The sequence below is a fragment of the Juglans regia genome, chromosome 4, assembly GCF_001411555.2.
Source record: "Juglans regia cultivar Chandler chromosome 4, Walnut 2.0, whole genome shotgun sequence".
In the NCBI taxonomy this organism is placed as follows: Eukaryota; Viridiplantae; Streptophyta; class Magnoliopsida; order Fagales; family Juglandaceae; genus Juglans; species Juglans regia.
Genome location: NC_049904.1, coordinates 29,949,945 through 29,971,298, shown reverse-complemented (window position 1 = coordinate 29,971,298; position 21,354 = coordinate 29,949,945). Strand labels below are relative to the sequence as shown.

The window sequence follows — 21,354 nt, the reverse complement described above, 5'->3', positions numbered from 1 at the left end:
AAAGTCATCTATAAAATTTGATAAAAAAATATATATTTTTCATAAATTTAAAACCTCTCTAGACATAACCCCACATTAGATTAGTCATTGGATTAGTAAAATAATAATATAATATTATTTTTTTAATAATAATGTTTTTAATTTATTTCTTTTCATATTTTACAATTACACTAAGCATATGTCAATTAATAATTTAATTTGATACTTAAATTATTGTTTTCCAACTAGTTTTTTTCCTCAACTTAATTAATTCTATTTAATACTTAAATCGCGGTGGTATTAATCTAAAAGTTGGAAAAAATGATTTTGTAATAAAATAATGAGAATAGACCATAAATAATCTGTCTTCAAATATAGAAATGAAAGTAAATATATTGTAACTCAAAGCTAGAGTTTTGATTGTTTATTGAATCCAATGCAGCGTTTTTAACCACAACTACAAACCATTCAAATTTTGAAGATTCTTCCATTTTGAAAAGACCGACCCCAACGCTCTAATAATGTGAGAGAGAGAGAGCTCCCTAAATCTGTTTGGTTATACAAATCATTTCATTTTATCTAATTATTATAATTTTTTTAAACTCCCACACAAACTACAATAAACAATTCAATTTTTTAAATTTTAAAATAAAAACTATATTAAAAAATTATATTCTAACAATATTTTATTCAATTTTTAAGTTTCATTTCATCACAACTCATTTTATCTATTTTAACCATTTGAATCCCTGAACGGAATGACGAACCAAGCTTCGAAAGAATCGAAACCAACGCTGAAATTACGAGAAGAGTAGTCAAAGATAAAAGCAGAAAGCCAACAAAAATAAATATTAACCAAATAGACACTTGCTAATGTTCATAGTTCATGCTAACTCCGAACAACACCACTACGCCTACTAATCATGCAACACTTACACGCTTTTCATCTATTTGGCACGTCAACCACAGAACACATTCTGTTCAATGGCACGGCCACCAAAGAGCATCCCCACACCGCCCCCCGGGGGGGTGGGGGGATGGGAACTAAATACCTAGCCTATTTTTTTTTTTATATATAAGTAAATACCTAGCCTATTATACACATGTCATCACCGAATGATGTTAAAAAAAATAAAAAATAAAAACACCACCATCCTAGTTTCCTAAAAAAACATGCTGATAAGATTTATGAGGAAACCAACCCCTTCTATCAAGTCGATCGGCTTCTGTATATTACAAAGCACCATCCCCTTGCAGCTCCTCAAACATTTTTCATGACTTCTGGAGAATACATTTCTCGTACAGAGCAAGGATGTCTTTCTTGTTGGGATTCCTCAACTGCAGCAGTTCAGCTCCAAAGTTATGCTTTGTTAGTTCCTGCTTTAGTTTCTGTATAGTAAACTTGGTATAATCCTCTTGCTTGGTTTGCTGGCTTTCGTTATCCTCAGTGCCCCCGAACACTGAACCACCATCTTCAGATTGCACGTGCATCAGGGGGCTAGTTGTGCCTCTAGACTTCTTATTTCCTCTCAAGATTTTGTCACTTGTATCCATGTCTTGAACAGATTCCACACCCATTTCAAAATCATCTACCCTTGGGCGTTTCCCGTGGTTCGCAGTTTTAAGCTTGCTGTCCAATGCTGTTTCATTTAGTCGAACTTTGGTGAACTCTTGTTGGAGCATATCAATTTTTGCTTGTGCAGCTTGTAGCTGAAGAGAGAGGGCTTCTGCCCTGTTGTTCGCCTCTGCATGAGCCGCTCTTTCAGAGTCCAGAAGCCTCTCAAGGGCTTGTACTGTATTGGCCCTTTGCTCATTGTTGGATGTAAGTAGTGATTCTATCTCTTTCTCCCTTTCTTCAACTCTTGCCTCTAATGATGCAACTTTTGAAAGGGCATCCATCTCTGATACGCGTATTTTCTGCACTTCATCTGCCAAGTCATTCTTCAGTCTCTTCAAATTTTCAATTTGCCTCTCAGACCTCTCAATTTGGGCCAATCTTTCCATTGCCAGCCTCTGCATCTCACTCTTATCCTTTTGAGAGGTGCCTGCTTCAGCCCGAGCTTTATCAGCTACCTCAGTTGCTCTCTTAGCTTCCCTTTCAGCAATTCTGCACCTTTCTTGTACTTCATCAAACCGTTTGAACTCAGATACATACTTCTGCTCCAAATGGATCTTCTCCTGTTCCAGTATCCTTGCTTCTCTCTCAAATGATTTGGCCTTATCATTTACACTATCTAACTTCTCGTTCAACTCCTTGATTTCAAGCCTGAGCCCTGATAATTCCGCATCATAACTCTCCACTTTTGACTCTGCAACCTGCAAAGGAATAGTCAGTCAAGTACCATAAAGTATAAGCAGGCACTCCATGAAATGAATGCTTGTGCGCAAACGGGAGACAGAAAGGCATCATACAAAGTCCCTTTGCTTAATGTAAAGATCCAAGAAGTTCACCTTCAACTCTAACTTTAGAGTTGTCAAACACTGCTCAGCATATTCAAGCCTTGCTGCCTTGTCCTTTATTTCTTCATCCTGCATATATATTGATAAAAGAGAACGTGTCATCCTTTTCTTTTTAATCTGAAGCACCCCATTCATGAATTGAAGAAAAACCTATCAGGTGCATGTGTTGTGTGTGTGTGTGTGTTGGGGGGGAACTCACCTTTTCAGCCAAGCTGCTAGAGAATTCATCCCTTAGAGAATCTTCCCTCTGTTGTGTTTGTTTATTTGTACGTTCTTGCACAACTGCTGCCTTCTCTAGAGCAGCTTTTGCTTCCCTCACAGCAATATCATACTTCCTTTTCCACTCCTCTGCCTCCTCTCGAGCAGACTGAGCTTGTTCCCGAGCAGCTGCAAGCCTTGCTTCAGCCGCACTACTTCGGGACTTGAGAACTGCAATTTCTGAGCTGGCTTGATCTTCTCCAGCTTTCTGGTTTGAAATGATCTGTTCATATTTTCTTCTCCAGTCTAAGGATTCCTGTTTGGCAGAATCCAAAGCTTTGAGTAAAGATGAACACCTTTCCTCCAGTGAACTGCAGTTACCCTGCAAATTAGTAATGCGACTCATATATTCATCAGCAAGCTTCTTCTTGTCCTGGATAGCATCTTCATAACGCCTCAGATATTCAGACTTGTACTTCTCACTAGCTTCCAGCTGCTTGTTAAGCAACCCCATCCTATCTTCAATGGATCGACATTTAAGTATGAGGGAACTCTTCTCGGATCTGACTTGATCAACTAACTTCTTGGCGAGGTCGAGAACTTGACCTTCCAAACTGGGGAGTTCTACCACATTAGACACAAAACCCAGCACAAAAACATAGACACCCAACAGAGAAAACAAAACAAAAGAACACAACAAACCTCTGTTGCAAAAACACAGCTAGTTTCTGCCATTTTCCAGGACCATTAGATGATGCTTCATACTCAGATAGAAGAGCATCAAGAACCTGCACAACATGCTTATGACTAAATTCAATGGGGAAGATGTTTTCAGTGAGAACTTTGATGCCAAAGACCATCTACTTAGATAACAAAGACAGCCTGTGTCGTACATCATGCAGAAACTGAAGGAAAAGTATCATTCGGCCTAAAAGAGAGGGTGAAAATTAGCTGGTAGCCCAAATCAAGTGAAAATAAGGAGATCTCATATGGTCATTAACTTCAAATACCTATCTATAAAAGAAGAGCTCTAAATTCTAACCTGTAACAGATGAACAGACCTTTTAGGAAAAGACAACTAGAGAAAGTAACCTTACCCCAAAATTGGAAGAAGTGTATGCTTGGCTTGAATAAAAGACTAATAGTTTCAAATATATGCTGGACATATAAATCGGGTAATACTAGCCCCAAGACAAACCAAGGCTGCTCATGACCATTTGAATTCAGCTGGTTTCAGTTCATCCAGCATAACCTACCCACTAGAACCATCCTTCCATCACATGATAAAAGTTTGGAGATTCTTTCTGAGGTGAACCATGCTGTAGAAAGCAAGGCTCCTCTTGGATATTCTCGTGAACAAGAGAGGACCGATTAAAATGTCTGATAGCTGCTCAAGTTTTTTCATTTGTCATCTTCTAAAAGAAGGCATGGTTTCAGTAAACTCATCTAAGATATAATATATGTACACTTCTTACTCTGCTAAGATCAATTGATCAGCTTACCTACATACAGTTTCTCTAACCTTCAATGCTGTCAAATGCCTAGTTGTCACAAGAAGTCAACTTTATTTTGAGGCACGACTCTTAGATGTAAATGTCAAATATTGCCAATTAATAGTAATGACTTGATGACTCAGGAAACAGCATTCTGAGAAACACAGAGATTGCCACTCATCACACTAATTCTGCCAGAGTTAAGCCAAGCCATAAGGGAAATTCTAATCAGGAAGGACTGAGCCAGACTGAGCTTAAGATGGGCAAATGTAAATCAAGCATAAGAAAAAGAAAATCTGGCATGGCATCGACATGTCAAGATTGAATTAGCTTAAATATCAAGTCCTAATCCTCTTTAGTTATTCCCACTTTAAGCCAATTCACCGAAGACATCTACATCCCAATGAGGTTTTAAATACTCGTTATGCTTGAAACACCAACCAAACCAGATGTGAAACCAAGAATTTTTGCTTGGGGGCTTCAGACCCGAGCACTCATGCACAAACATGAAATACATTCACACACATAATCATGCATATCAAATTTATAAAAGAGAGAATATATCAGGAAGATAAGCCTTAATTTTCTAATGGTTGAGTAAAAAACTTGTAAATATATTGTCTACACAAGTTATCAACTATGATATAGATGTCAACAAAAAGTATTGCTAAAGACAATTTACCATCTTTCTAACTAACACACACAAGTATTACTTGGACACATACAACAAGAAATCCAAAAAAAGAAATTAAAGTACATAAATGTCTACTATCATTGTGTAGGCTTAGTAGAAGCACCTCCAATTTGTATTTTTTTAACAAAAAGCAGAGAAAAAATTGTAGCAAGAAACCACCAGTACCTTCACAACATTATCTATATTTGCATCAGCAGCATGGCAAGCTGCTCTCAGCCTCTTTTCCATGGTTATGGATAGCATTTGAACATCGCAAGTCAGCCTCCATATATGCATTCCTCTTATAATCCTGCATCAATGGACAAACTTTCATCATTTAACCCAGATGCAAACATGGCATTGCCATGTAGATGCAAGTGCACATTAAAAGCATCCATATGTGTATAAATGACAAATAGGAAAAAAATGCACAGCTCCATTGTTCAGAAGTCTGTATAGTAAAAAGCGACAAATTCAGTTACACAAGAATGATAAAACAAGCGAGTGTTCAAGCAAATCTGTATGCATGTGTTTGTACAGTTAGACGTGCTTCAAATTCCAGGAACTTGTGCTAAACTAACCTACCAAAGTCCAGAGCATTTTTCAAATCAAGTTTTGAGTATTTTATTGTTGCTTTCAAAAAACCTGTTACCTCGAATTCTTTTCTGAAAAACTTCTGGAGAAGCTCCTCATATTTCTTCCTTGTGGAACCAGCTCCTACAGCACCAGCATTAAACGTAGCCAGGGATTTTTGAACTGCTACTTCATGTGATTCACTTAATGCAGCCTACAACACTGGAATTAGAAGATAATAGAAACAACCCAGAATTAGGACATAAATAACACTTACTTCCTCGGGCAGCTTTGAACGGTCAAAAGATGACTTATAAACTTCAGTAGCAGAATCGAAGGCTCTTCTACACTCTGCTTCTTCAACACTCTGCAAAACAGTAATATGGGAACAAATATATATTTCACTATTATCTGATATGTTGGATAACTGGGCTTGTTTGGATACTAAGAATATCTCAGAATATCTATGAATAGTAGTGAAATGGTTTGAGTTAAGATATTATAAAGTTAAGATATTATTTGAATATAATTTTTTAATATAATTTTTGTTTGGAAGTTTGGAAAGTTGTATAGGGTTTTGTGTTTTATTTGGGAGTTTGGGAAAGTTGTAATGATTAAGTAATAATTAGATAAAAATGTTGAAGATTTGAAATTGAAAAGTGTTTTGTATTTGAGTGATATTTGGAAAGAAAATATTGGAGAATACCTGACGGGTCCACAATATCTCTTTTGTACTCCTTGTGTACTTGAGTAGCATCCTTTATTTCTTCAACAATATTTATCTTACTAATTAAATTATGATATGTTGGATACTTTTTTTTCAAGGTTGATATTCCTTCTAAACACTTAAGACACTCTAGTGGTAAATTTCTTCTTCCTTTAGTTAACGTTGTACCTTACAATTTGCTTATAGGAGGGGGAAAAAAAGACAATACTTGAATTTTATATGGTTTATAGCAGAGTGAGAACATTTAAATTAGTAAAGGGAAACCTTTTAAACCACACTGGGTAAATTATAATTACCTCATTTGATAGTTTTTGTTCTTCATTTACACTAATGGCCAAAGTGTCAAGGGAGTTTATTTTCCCTTTCAATCACTCATTTACAAGAATAAGTGCAAGGGTATTTTTATTGTTTCATTAATACTTTTATTATTTCTTAATAACTTCATTTATTGTCATTAAGACTTTTTGAAGGATTGTATTATGGATATTGGGATCATGAACCAAACTAGATGGTGTATTATGGGAATGATGTATCAAATAAATGGGTCAGCCGGGTCAGCCCAAAGGTTACATGGGTTGAATTAGAATGACGAGATTATTGACATGGTCAAATGGGTTCACGTTGAATTGACCCAAATCCTAAAGTTGACTCTAGTCCTATCATTCCATATCATACTCATGTTGGGTTTGTGGTTTCGTTAAAGATTGCCAGCCTTATCTCTAGTAAGGATAAGTTGTTGGAGATGGATGTAATTTCGTAAACATGCATATCTTTCATCGTCTGAATTCACAATATGACAATATGGGTTAAAGAAATATAATATGGACCCACTTACCTAACTAATATCATAATTGTGACTGATTAATAGTATCCTTACGATCAATAAAATCTTGTTTACCGATCAAAAAAATTGTTACTGATTAATGGTGATTGAAAGATTTCCTCCACTATATTTATAGGGAGAACATAATTTTACCCACTGCAATGAATATAGATTCCTTGCATGCGAAAAAACAATTTGGAAATATGCATAACACCTTCCTCCAAGCTACACTAATGTAAATTTACAATAAAATTTAAGAAGCAAGACTAACCTGCCATGAGGAGGATATTGTAGGAACAGCACCATTATTGAGAGCCTCTAAATAAGATTCTGTAATACCAACCAGTATCGGACCCGTCATTACAGTTGCCCCAACTTGCTTTGGCCTTGTTCTCTCAAAAACAAACTTTGTCAATGCATCTAGTCCAGATCTAAATTCAGGCCTTAGTTTGTCCAACTACAGGCAAACCAACAGACTTAAGTAAACAAATAATACAATAAAAGAGGAGACGAAAAAGTTAAACACAAAAACTAAGAATAATAAAATATATGAGAACCACAGAATACTAACCAATATTTGATCAAGTCTCTGGAGATCATTTTCATTGTTCAAAGGTCGCACAAGAGTGAAGCATTCTCTATCCGGAAAAAGAGCTCGGATAGAGTCCCGAATCTATTGATGCACATAATTATGAAGTTAGCACCACCAAGAAACAAAAAGAAAGAAGAATAAAGAGATTCTAAATCCTCTGTTCACACCAACAACATTTTAGAAGAGCCCATGATACATATATTGAAACCACAGATAGGAACCAATTCCATAAGATACATAGAACAAACTAAGCAAGAAATGATTGATCCCAAAAAGGAAAATTCTTGAAAAGTACGAACAACAAAAAGATTGGGATGCCTTGAAAAATGAAAGCAAAACATGTAAATCGGTACAAACAGAGTACATTATTTCTATAGATGAACAAATCCTTTAGATGCATCAACTTTGTGTCCACTGCAAGTCTGCATGTTGCACAATTCAAAAATTGAAAGATTTGATCTACATTTGGCTTAAAAGATTGAGAAATATGATGCCTCTTTGGAGACAAATGGAGTGTTGGTTTTCACCACATATCCAACATTATCCCAGTCTTTTTCAAGTGTCCAGGCTACCTAGAGGAGAGCAGTGTGTCCCTCAAGGTATGCTTAAGTGCCAATAATTAGTATATAACAATAATAAAAATTGCAGTCATATGATGACTCAGCAATATTGTGAGAATAACTAAAAAAGCGCCAGATACTACCTCGTTTTTTGCAGCTATATCTTTTCCACTTCCTTGAACTGGCCTCAAAGCAAGCTCCAGGTAGTCACGAGGTGTTATTCTTCTATTGTCCTCTACTAGATCTAAATAGAAATCCTGCAAGGAAAAACTTACCGTTACCAAGAATAACCATCTAATTTCCTATTAAAAAAAGAAAAATATAAGCCTCCAACAATTACCACCAAAGAAATAGCAACTTCATGACCTCAAAAACCATTTTACGTACACACGCATGCATGTATATATATGCAATAGAAAAATAATATAAAACATGACAGATTACCCTTAGAAGCCAAACAAAGATTGGGGAGAATTGCCCAAGTTCAGAGGTTGTAGTCCTTCCTCCAGCCGCTCTAACACGAATATGTTTTGTCATTTGAGTGACAAGAGAGAGACGATCAATTGCAGCCTCATCTATACCACCCATCTAAATAAGAGGAATAACATCAATAGATAGATGTAGCAATAAATCCAGCCAAAAAAATGATACAAAAAAGCAGAAAAATAAATAAATAAAAGTACTCTATGAACAGTAACTTGAGGTCAGAAACTGTATTAAATCAAATTAATCAATCAATTAAAAGTAGAATAAGAAATTTTCAATTATATTATGTAAGCAATATTTTCCAGAAGGATCAAGATCTCAGCATAAGATGCCCCAACCTGGTTGTAGATAAACATGCTAGACAAGAGGACAGCCAACGAGAATATCTGGGTGCTGTAAGTTCCCTGTGAGAAATGTAAGATGTTGATATTAAGAAAGATACAAGATTAGAAACTTAATTTAACACGGTTAAAATGAAAAACCCCTACCTTCCATAGCTACAATCAATAAAGTTAGGTTTTTCATTTTTGACATGCATCAAATTTAAAACTTCCTGTTTTGGAGAATTGTATGTTATTTGTGAACAATGAGGTTCTTATGCCTAGAGAGATGCCAGACATTAAAACTAGGGCAAAATAGAATATAGTCAGGGCTTCGAAAACTTTTTTTTACAGGTAATAGAAATTTTATTAATAAGATTGAAAATAGGCACAGCTCAAGTACATAGGACATATACAAGAGAATCTTAAATTAAGTAGTCTCTCAACAAGGCAATGGAACAAGTGTGGTTCGTGAAATATCTAATAGGAATAGTACAACATCTCAATCATACATTGGGAATATGAATAACCCACAGAGTAAATAGGTTATAAGTTAGCAATGGGTGATAAACCCAACATTGGCTACTTACTAGATGAAACTGGACTTTATAAGTGACAAATGATATTGAGGTAAGTGGTTTTTGTTAATCTAGGAATCTGCCAAAAAACACCTGATTTTATAAAAATGCTTTAATATATTTTTTGTTTTTCATAGGTAATCAAGAAGTTTTATTCATAGAAGTAGGCAAAACCCAAGTACACAAGGAGTATACATGAGATAAAAATGCTTTAATATAAATGCCCAGGTTGCTTTATTTACGGCATGAAATGTTGTTATTGAATGATGCCAAAGTCATTTTGGTGTACGGAAATGTGACATGAACTATTTTATGAAGCTGATGTTTTAATATTCCAAGTAACGCATTCATATGTATGAGACACATTATGGTTATTTCATGATGCATGATAAATGAAATGCGAATGAATAACAAAGAGTCTTTAAGGAATGAATGGATGTGTGCCCAAACTTAAGGGTGTTTACATGAAGCTGTGATATATTTAAGAAAATGATGCACCGAGTGTACTTGACTGAAGGACATTCAATGAAGCCCTAGGTACTCAAAGGAGTCAAGGTCACACTAAAAGATGCTCACGTCAAGGCTTGATTAAGACCTGAATGGAAGGACTTCATATGCTAATGGTGAAGGAAATTTACGCAAATATTAGCTACCAAGAGAATTAATCTTTGGCCAGCACAACCCTGTCAGTGGTGCTAGAACACATGGAAACTCTGAACCTATGGAATGAAGAAAAGAATGTAACTAAGCTATACTCATGTATGTGTTTTCTTATAAGTGATTGAAGCTTTTATAGGGGAAAAAAAGAAGGGGGGGGGGGGGGGGGGCAAATTACACAGGTAGTATACAAAAGGAACACCTAAAATTAAAACATAAAAGGAACTATTACCGGTAGTATATATTTTTTTTTAAGTAATTACTGGTAGTATTTTAAGTGATAAACTTCAGCTGTTATTGATATGTTATCACGCTAAGTTATGAATTTGATGTTACCTTAACTTTTTGGGTTTGGAGTGTTACATAAAAGGAGCTTCAGAAGCAATGCAGTAAAAAATAGTTATGCAGTTCAATATCACTGCATAACTACTCGACAAAATAGATATGCAGTAATATAGAACCACAGAGTCATTCAAATTAACAAAAAAGATCTCACAATAAGTTAAAAGCAACAACATCAAGCAAAATAATCATTATTTGCTTCTTACCATAAAATTGAAACAAGAAATAAAATTATCATCAACCAATGAGTGTGAAGTAATGAAGGCTGACCGTTTGATCAAAAGCGTCTATTCCCTCACTATCTAATAGTAAGAGATTATACTCAGTTCCATCTAGAGAAATTCTCTTCAATGGTGCACTCCACAACCAAAGCCCCTTTGTGCAGGGTCGATGAGTTGATGCTACTTGAAATCCACTACTCCTACCAAGAAGCTACAATGCAGAAAGTTGAAGCATAAGACTTGGTTAAATTGTGACTCATAACATTTGATCAATGACAATAGAAGTACACAAACAAAAATAGTTGTAACCAGCAAAAACTATGCGATCTGGATTGCAGCACTTACAATTTCAAATTATGGTCTGAGTTCCATATAGTTGCCCAATCAGCACAATACAAGCAACAAGGAAAAAAGAAAATGAAAACAAAAAGGGCATGGAAACAAAAAGAACATGACAAAACATATTAATTAATTGAAAGGAGAAATCCTTGTTGTTCATAATGAATCCAAAGACCTCCAGTTGTAACATTGACTACTTATAAACATCAAGGTCTGCAAGGTCTTCTCCCTCTGGGAAATGAAACATTCAATTCACCAGGTAATGTAAGCTTTTGGCAGCAGGGTTGCTGCATAATATAAATTATAACAGCATTCGACTCTACAAGTTCACTAGAAGTTACAGAGCAGTATAGTAATCTTCTCCTCCTAAAACTTTTACATTCTCGATGCAGCGTTACTCTCAAATTTTCCATTGAAAGTACTTTCTGGAAATGGTAACTAACGAGAGAATTATCAAATTAGCATGCTGTAATCCCTTGCTTTGAAATGCAAGTCTAGACATCCCTAGAGAGGCAATGCTCTTTCAAATGCTTATGAAAATTGCTTGTCAAGCAATCACACCAAGCACAAGTACTAAATCCATCCAAGAAACCTCCTCAATTGACAAATGAAAAGAAAGCACATATCAAGCAAGACTAAAACCCAAAAGCCCTAAATCCCACAACAGCTGAAAAAGAAAAGACACCTGGTTCAGAATAAAGCTCTTGCCCTGGCGAGCGCGGCCGCAGACGGAAACAACGCCGACGGGACCCTTGACGAGCTGGAGCGCGGCTACGGCCTCGGGATCCATCCGAAACTTCCCCTTCTCGTCGCAGTAGACGAGTCGGATCGGCCTCGCTGGGCCGTTCACCGGCGGCGCCGTAGAGAGAGATGGAGAGAAGGGTTGGGGCGAGCCGGAGGAGGAGGAGGAATTGTCTCTTCCTCTGAAAAGCTTCATCATCGTTGGCTTACCCTTCGCTTTCCTTTCCGGTTCCGAGAGAGAGAAAGACGACGGGTTTAAAATTGGGGAGGGAACTCAGCTACTACTGAGGTGAGAATCCTTGCCATTTGGCCTTTACCGTGCTTTAGAAAAAAAATAATAATAAAAAAAATAAATAAATAAATTCCTATTTCTCAAGCAAATATCGTCGTATGCAGTTTATATAAAGGGGTCAGCGGCGAGACACCACCCCTGCCACCCTGCATCCACTGTCCCAACCCAGCCTGAACAGCGTGGGTAACCCCATCCGTCCCATGCAAGGGCGGGCCTGCCTGCAGGAAAAGTACCCAACTAGGGCGGGGGTGGGAGGCGATCTGGCCCAGGCCCACCCCCTCTACTCCCAACATTAGGGCTAGGTTTAAACCCAGCCCAATTATATATATACACACATATATTATTTATATATATATATATAATAATTCATTACAAACTAACGTTATTTTGGTAACCATTTTTTTTAAAAGACAACGGCATCGTTTTGGTCCCTTTGGGGTTAAGTTAAACCTAACCCCCCCCCCCTCCCCCGATATCTCTTTGGTAATTTGTCTCTTCCCCTCCTCTTTCTGTCTCTCTCTTTCCTCAAATTTCTTTTCGTCTCTGGTCTTCTCAGAGCCTCTCTCTCTCGCCGTCCTCTTGTTCTCCTATTCCCTCTTCTTCTCTCATACCCTCTCTCTCCAATATGTTGCATGGTTCTTTGCAAATGATTTTTTTTGTTCTGGATTTGTTGTGGACTTGTATTTTTTTGTAGATAGTTGTGGTGGGTGGTGGACGGATCAGGAGTTTGCCACCTCCCCTTGTCACTCATACGAGAGGCCCCGCCCTCTCTGTGTGGGCGGAAGGGGGGATCCCAGGAAGAAACCCCACCCTCAGCCAGTGGTGGGGTGCGGGAAGGGGTGCCTCTGCATGGACGGGTAATATTTATATAATTTTAAAAATAATTTTAAAATTTTAAATCTTATTAATCAAATCTTATTATTTAAATAATTATTATTTAAATAATGTAAATGATTCACTTTATATATTGATTTGTGCTCCAAATGGTCGATATGATTTGTTTCTATTTTAACAGTTTAATTTCACACTTTTTATCATACAAAAAGAAAAATAGCGCTTGTGAACCTCAATTATGTGAGTAATGAATGCTATTTTTGATATTAAGGATGTAATATTCGTCTTAAAAAAAAATGTAATATTCGGGAGAAATATGAATTCAAAGTTGAATAAATCTTTTCATCCTCTTAACGCTCTATATTTTATATTATTTTTAATTTATATTATTTTATTTAAATATTTATTATATAAATAATAAATAAAAAATTTGAAATAATTTAAAAAAATAAATTCAAAAAAAAAATTTAAAAATATTTAAAATTAAAAAAATATGAAATATAGAATGTGATGAAAATTGTATAATAAAACTCTTACAAGTAATGGGCGCTAGTGTTTGTCTACCACACAAGTACTGTTACGTTTGTGCTGTCACGAGCAGCATCACTTAATTATGTATTCAAAAAAATGTCCAACATGAAAAGTAATTACCAGTGAACAACGTAAGCAATATATCATGACTGAGCATTTTTATTTATAAGCCTAGCATATTATACATTATAATTTTATTTTTTATTTTTTTAATTTTATTTTTTTTAAATAATTAAAATTTTCTATTAATCATTCATATGTTATATATTTAATAAATAAATAATATATAATATGTGAGACTTATATATAATAAAAAATGTCCAAATCAATCACCTTCATCCTCCAAAATGAGAAATGCTTTTGCTCGGAATTGCTAGCTAACGAGACAGAGTTGAAGATCTGGTCATGCAACCCGGATTAATGTTTGAATAAAACATGAAAAAAATGAATAATGTAATATATAATTGTAGATTGTATAATATCGCGTAATCATTTTAAAAACGAATGTAGTTCATTAATAAAAAATTAATTTTTTTATATGAATTTTATATTTATTTATTTATTTTCATATTTATTTATTTATTTTTATATTAATCCCGTATTTATTTACTATTTTCTAAAAGATTGCATGGACTTGACAATTGTAAAAAAAAAAAGAACTTTCCTATGATAATATTGGAGAAAATCCTTCATACTAAAGATAGTAAATACTGGGAGTAAAACAATATATACAAAAAATGTGTCGTTCGGACATGAGAAAGAAACATCCAAAACGACAGTATTTAAAAAAGAAGCTATATACCTATGATTACGAATAGCAATGCTAACATGGCGACCGAGCTCGTAAAAAAGCTCTCCCAATATTGAATGTTTCATTTTTCTCTCCAAGTACTGCTGCTCACGTACTCAAAACCATGAAACGAGCTGCCCAACTTTGGCCTGATCTCGGCCTCCGGTTGTCTCTGTCTTACATTTTTTTCTTCATCATCATCATATAGTACTTGATCTACTGCCACCAATTCAGGGTCGTGATCTAGATCTGATGGGGGATCAAATTCTACGGAGAATCTTGCGTCAACACCGAAAGACGGTGAAGTGTCCAGCGAAGTTTCAAGCGAGGCGTCTAAGGAGAGGCGTGCAGGGTAAATATTACTTGTGTTCCTCGAAGCTGCAAGGTTTTTCTTTGCCTTCACTCTCCATTTTTTCAGACCATGAACCACACCCTCGGTGAAAACATCTTTCCTCATTGACGTGCCCATCTGTCGCACATATTAGACGTGCATTCGTGAGGGTCTGTCACTATCATCATCTGATATACTATTTTGGTTCCAACACGCAAGAAAAATTAATATATTCGCAAGCAGGGCGAAGCTAGAATTTGGTGTATAGGGAGCGATCGGCAAAGTGTGCGGTATGTGTTAACATAAGTAATATGTACCTTTTGTACGTGATTATATAAAAAAATAATCATACATCATAAAATTATATAATTTTTTTTTTATTTACTCATATTTTTATAAGCTTTAAGAAAAATTTATAGATTAAGAATAAACCTGAAAAAGTATCTAATAATATAAAAGTCGATAGATTTTTTATTATATAATTGTATTACTATTAATAAGTGAACAAAAAAAAGCATGTGAATAACTAATAAATTCTTCACAAAATAAAATAAATTCTTCACATACTCTCTATCTCTCTAGAAACGTCTCATCAATCATCTAGCTAGATAAATTTGCTACCTCTCATATGCAAGAATCTTCCAGATTTGTTTTAACTATTAGATAAACTCTCTTGAAACTTCTAGTTAGTTAATTAATTAATATGTGGTTAAAAAAATCTCAAATGTTGTAAATAAAGATTATATACAGGTGATAGAAAATAAATTTAATGAAGTCGAGAATGACCCAAATGAAAAAAAAAACAAAAAAAAAAAATTGTGTAACTATATATATATGTAAGCTCAAAAAGACAAAAAAAAAAAAAATTTATATGATATCATTGATATGAAACTAAACAAACCACACAATGCACACCAAAGGCAAATAAAGAGAGATAGGTATGTCAAATCAAGACTATTATGTTAATGGACTTAAAGATATTTGAGTGATATACTGTGTATTTGAGTGTTGGAGGGCAATCTTAAATATTTTAAGAATATTTACATTTAAAATTATAATTATATAATATATAAAACTAATTTTTAAAATTTTTGGGGGGGGCCAACCTACAACGTAGTTCCGCCCCTGTTCGCAAGCTTGTGTGAACATTAACACTATTAAAGTTTTAGTTTGTACATGAAATTGTGCCTTTGTTACTAACTTGCGTATAGAAATACGAGAAGGAAAATATTATTTGTACCTTTTTTGTTGACTATATAATATATATGTCACTCATAGGAAAATGACTAGTAGATAGCTAAACGTGATATATAAGATTGAAAAATTACTTCTATTAATATAGATCAATAGATTTAAAGTATAATAAGAAGTATGTGAGTTTATTTTTATAAAATATTTTTGTGGTTGTAACACGACTCAAACTTTAAAGGAAAATGCTTAGGCCACCGAGAAAGGTGACCCTTGCATTGTAACGATAGTATTTTCTTCTTACTTAATAGTTAAGAAAGTTTTTTTAATGAATTTATGAATTTCTTTTAAATATTTGAAGGGATTTAAAAAAAAAATGTAATTTGGACTATCGGTACAGTACAAAGGTCACCTTTCTTGGTGGCCCTAGCATTGTCCTACTTTAAAATGTAGTTTGGATAAAAGACTCAACGTGGATTAATTGGCAACAAAGGACTCAAACGTGGTTTTGAATATATACCTGCGTGACCAAAGCATAGAGAGGGAGTGTCACATAGCCACACAGGATTTGCACAATCACACCCATGGCAATCCTTATGATAATATCCTCATTCTCTTTATGGAAGCATGACCTAAAACCAAATTTATACTGTAATTTGAAGCAGAGTTAGTAGATCAGTTAGGACTTAATTCCCTTTACTTAATAACACAAAGAGTACGAAGAAAATAACAACAAAGTACTCAAGGATCCTTACCCAAGTCCACGCAAAAAATGCCAGCTGAAAGGAATTCTGTATGGAAATCCAAAAACATTTCATTTGTTAGAATTAATAAAGTTAGAATTAAAAAAATGTATTTTCTTAGATTATATATAATAGAAAAGGATTATAAGAATTGCCTGAAAGAGTATGAACTGGATAAGGTAGAGAAGCAGTTTCGGCCGACCAAACCAGAAAAAGTGGTCACTAGGCCTCACAAGCAAAGTTCCTCTAACAACATGAGATTTCTCATGGCTATCTAAGCACATTTTAGTTATGATGACCTGCAACTTTGTTCCGACGAGCAACTGCATCTGCAAAAAACACACAATTACAATCAACGTACAAATACAAATCGATCTCATCTTATTGCAAAAGGTAAGCCATGCATGATAGGTAATCGCTTATTACCGCTAATGGAAAGAAGGGAAGCCATAGATAATTGTGGAATACTGCAGAAGTAGATCAATAAATTTCTTGGAGTTAGCACTAATCTAGTTAAGATATATTTATTTAAACTTAATGGATCGATCCAGTTTTACCATGTGCATTGAAGAATACGAACAATACAGAAAATATCCAAATCCACCAACTGCAAAAATAGATCAATACCCGAGACAAAATAAATAGTTAATTTTAATTTGTTGAATATTAAAGAGATTATAGTCACGTGCCAAGGTAGTTTTATCGTACAATATTGCAATGGTGTTTTTGTTACCTTATTCCAACAATAGCCCCAAAATCTTTTTCCAAAGCTCTTCTTATATACTTTTGAAAATTAAAGTTACTTCCTTCTGAAAAGTGGGCCTGGAATTGTATATACAAGACAGATCACAGACAAAAAAAGAAGGAATGATCAACCAAGGAAATCGATCGACTTGGATTTATTAAAATGGGACGTTGCTTGAAATATATACCATAATGAATCCATGTCTAAGAATGAAGTAATCCACTTTAGAGACAGATTTGTAGAACTGTCTAAGAAAACAGGCCTGAAAAGGATATATAGAAAGATTATAATTTTGATCCTTCTCATATCATCATGTTTAGTAAAAGAATGTTTAAAAAAATCATGGTTCATTTTTGCAGTAGTAGTACTACTGATCAACTAACCGGCCATCGAAGAAATCGGTGGTCACTCCAAAAATTCAGATGCCGCTTTCCAAATGATGTTTGATGGGTGAGCTGAAACCTTCGTGGATCTACATGATGATGTTTTTATCAAGGACCATGAGTAAGAATAAAAATATTGACATAAGCTGGAAATTATATAATGAAACGAATGATTAATTTTTCAAAAGAATCACAAATAAAAGAAAAGAACATTGTTTATTATTATTATTATTATTATTATTATTATTATTATTATAACAGTGAACGAGAGTGATAAGGAAAACTTATGATAAGAAAATACGTAAAAAATATTGGTGTTATCATTTATATTAGATTTTATTATTTCCAATCATTCTAATTAATTAGTTAACGTGACAAATTAATTTTAAGTGATTTTTTAAGTTAAATTGAAATATAGTCACAAAAAATGCGATACATCAAGAAGTATATATAGGTACTGAGATAACAAATTCTAAGACAAGAACGGTATTTTACAAAGAAAATTGATACTCAAATGAATCCAAAAATAATTTTTAACTTCTTTCCGAAGATATTATTAAGTCTAAGATATTATTCTAATCTTAAAAACTGAGCTTGCATATATAAGTTTAGTACTAGAACTTCTAGATAATTTATATATATATATATATATATATTATTCTATTGGACCAAAATCTGAGGCAATCCGCGGCGTGGTTAATTTGGACTTTTCAAAGTCGAATTATATGAAACTTATCCATGTATATACAAATCATCAACATCCATATTGGTTATTTTCTCGGTTTCATAAAGAATGAGGGAGGATCCATAGGGTCCACAAAAACTTGAGTTAACGAACCAGATTCTAGCCCCCAAAAGCTTACCATTTGAAAATTGATATTCCAGTGTTCTGGTTTCTGCCTCCCAAGACTCCAATTTCTTCATCTAGAAAAGAGAGAAATAAAAAAATAAATAAAAATAACAAAAAGTAATATTTAAATATTACATAAAAAACAAGTCCACCATAGTTAATAATTTCCCGTTCAGAATATCTCTAGCACAGGAAGTTTCCTCAAGTTCACATTAGGCAGTGGAATTTCCTTCACATTAATGTAACAATGTTATTAATTTGTACAGTTGTAGTACTATGCATGGTTTTGTAAGCTAGCTTGTGAAAGTCAAAACTAAACAACCAAGTTCCCCATGCCCACAACCTAGAAGGAAATGAGAGGAAAAGTTCAGAAGTAGTTCTCATTCTAGGTTTCTAAAAAACCACCAAAAACCAAGGAAATTACCTTGGCCATTCCAAGACTGAACGTTAGGACGCAAGAGAATATGTGGAAGAGGGCCAGCACAAAGATTAAGTACTGTAGTTCTTGCACTCCTCTCCTTGATAAGAAGGAGACCTTTCCCTGCTCAAGAGCAATAAATATAACTAAATTTAATTAAGCTTGACCTTTCCTCGGCATGTAATGAATTGCATCCAGAAGAAAAAAAGAAAAAGAATGTTCTTGCAGCTTCTTTGATTAGTCGGATGAAGAGCTAGGGCTTTGGTTTTCAACATTTGCAGTACCATGCATATATACCTGTTCCGCACAAGTTGTTTCTTCCTCATCATCACTTGCAGTACTCACGCTCCTGCAAGGACGAAATGTTTCACCAACACTCTTTGAAATACAGATTTTTGCTATCGGCTTTTCACTTACAGTCAGCAACAATGATAGGAATCCCAACAACATCAATTCTACAAAAAGACAGACAGAGATCAGTATGTATATTTAGCCACTATGCTAAGAAAGCAAGTCGACATACGTACCCATGAACATTTGAGCCTCAGTTTTGGGTTCTCACCTGATTTGATCTTGTCAAGAGCCTGAATGAGGGACTTCCTTCTTTTCTTGGTGAAATACTGTTTTGAAAAAGCAAAATAGAATGATTAATACTAGCAACCGAATGCCTGTATGGTAAAAAGTGAAATATATTGCAACAACATGTCATACCCTGGCCAAAAGATGCAGCAACTGCTCAATAAGAATGGAGACTAGTATCAAGACGAAGCACACAGTTGCCACAGCCCATGTTGGTGTTGCTTCAAGTGTGCGTTCCGTAGTTGTTGTCACCTCCTCCTCTGCCATCTCTCTCTCTCTCTCTCTCTCTCGTATCTGAGAGGATTTTGGGTGTTTTGATGTATGCCTCCTGAGATGTTTTAGCACAATTCTTGATACAATTGTTTGTGAGTTACTATGTACTTCGCCGGGTCCTTGCAGTTGCACCTTGTTGGACTTGGCGTATTAGTCAGAACACGAGCATCGCGAGTTTGTTACTTGGTGTACGCGTAACATTTGAATCATCACATCTAGTACGAAATCAATGACGTTTCAAAATAATCAGATTTTATTAGCTAATTATTTGACAATGAATTCCTTAAAATTTATGTTATTATTTTTAGAAAAAATGATAGAATGCCGTTTGACTTTGCTTGCTCATTTTGACCGTTCATGTATTAAAATTTTTTTTTAATTTTTTTACTTAATAATTAAGAAAATGATTTTTAATGTATTGGTATATTATTTTTTATTTTTTAAAAATATTTAAATATGTTAAAAAAATGTAAAAATAAAAAAATAAAAAGAGAGATTTGTGCTAACGGGCACGCCCATCGATCAAAGCTGGGTGGCATGCTAGCACTGCCGACCCTTGTTTCTAAACTAAAATAGTTATCGGTTAATATTTATCTCAATATTTACAACATGAAAATTCTACTCATCATCCTCACACCACACACCACACATAATTTTTTAACTTTTATATTTTTTTCTCTTACCAAATGAGTGGTGCATAGATGTTGAGTAGAAGAACTCAATTAATTTAGGAAGAATAACACCAAAAATAAATAAATAATAAATAAATAAATAAAAATAAATATGGTGTGTAGGAATGATGAGTAGCAAAACTCTTACAACATGTATCCAAGATTCAGGAAAGTTTGGATACCAAATCATCTCAACTCAATTCATCTCATCTCAAATAATCATTACAAATTTTTCAAATTTTCAAACAAATTAATACAATAAATAATTCAATTTTTTCAAATCTCAAAATAAAAATAATATCAAAAAATAATATTCTAATAATATTTTATTTAATTTTCAATTTTTATTTCAACTCATCGCAACTCACTGTTCTATAATCTTTTAAAGTGGTAAACATATAGGTGTTAGAGAATCTGAATATGCCAATATCACATATGAAACCGTTGTGGAAATTTAGTAGAGATAGCGTATTTATACTCATTGTAGAGAAGAGCATAGCGGTTCAACCAGGCTACCACATTCAATATTCATTCTCAATAAAAAAAAAATTAACTGCAAAGGGATGCGAAGATCGGTCAAGAATGAATATGGAGTGAGGATCGTAACCATATATATACAAGGGTCCTTAATGGATCTTGATACATGAATTGGACCAATATCACTTTAGTGCTCATGGTTTAACTAAAACTATGAGTTTATAAAGATGTGTCAGCAATCCATTTATGTCGCTCTATTGATCACACTTAATAAGCGAATATTTTTAACAATAGGTCTCAAAATCTGATCTATTTAATTTTTTTTTTACTGAAATTTTCCTACCAAAGAACGAAAATAAAAAGTTTTGAAGCTTTTAGATATCACCCCCATAATGCAGACAGTTAAAAAAAAAGAATTTTGATATTAATCATCTCATACACTACAGTTATTTTTATTTTTTAAGTTTTATTCCTCTTAAACTAATTG

The 21,354-nt window shown here is 34.3% G+C and overlaps 2 protein-coding genes across 2 annotated transcripts; both read right to left on the bottom strand.

Moving 5' to 3' along the window:
* Window positions 1–797: 797 nt before the first annotated feature.
* Window positions 798–12,064, bottom strand: LOC108983956 (guanylate-binding protein 1-like). The gene is given in 15 exon segments (XM_018955755.2): window positions 798–2,295; window positions 2,431–2,508; window positions 2,639–3,251; window positions 3,340–3,425; window positions 4,990–5,052; window positions 5,054–5,113; window positions 5,456–5,590; window positions 5,654–5,743; window positions 7,198–7,383; window positions 7,498–7,599; window positions 8,222–8,335; window positions 8,523–8,666; window positions 8,903–8,968; window positions 10,732–10,893; window positions 11,707–12,064. Coding segments are annotated over 15 exon segments (3,198 nt in total). The 5' UTR covers window positions 11,962–12,064; the 3' UTR covers window positions 798–1,251.
* Window positions 12,065–14,230: 2,166 nt separating this feature from the next.
* On the bottom strand, window positions 14,231–19,756 carry LOC108983955 (MLO-like protein 6). Its single transcript, XM_035689784.1, has 14 exons — window positions 19,579–19,756; window positions 19,430–19,487; window positions 19,165–19,322; window positions 18,874–18,990; window positions 18,463–18,523; window positions 17,600–17,688; window positions 17,404–17,478; window positions 17,205–17,293; window positions 17,029–17,078; window positions 16,898–16,938; window positions 16,627–16,800; window positions 16,484–16,519; window positions 16,249–16,377; window positions 14,231–14,678 (listed from the first exon to the last, which is right to left on the bottom strand). The coding sequence occupies exons 1-14, from the start codon at window positions 19,711–19,713 to the stop codon at window positions 14,292–14,294; spliced, it is 1,599 nt and encodes a 532-aa protein (XP_035545677.1). The 5' UTR covers window positions 19,714–19,756; the 3' UTR covers window positions 14,231–14,291.
* Between the last annotated feature and the right edge of the window lie 1,598 nt (window positions 19,757–21,354).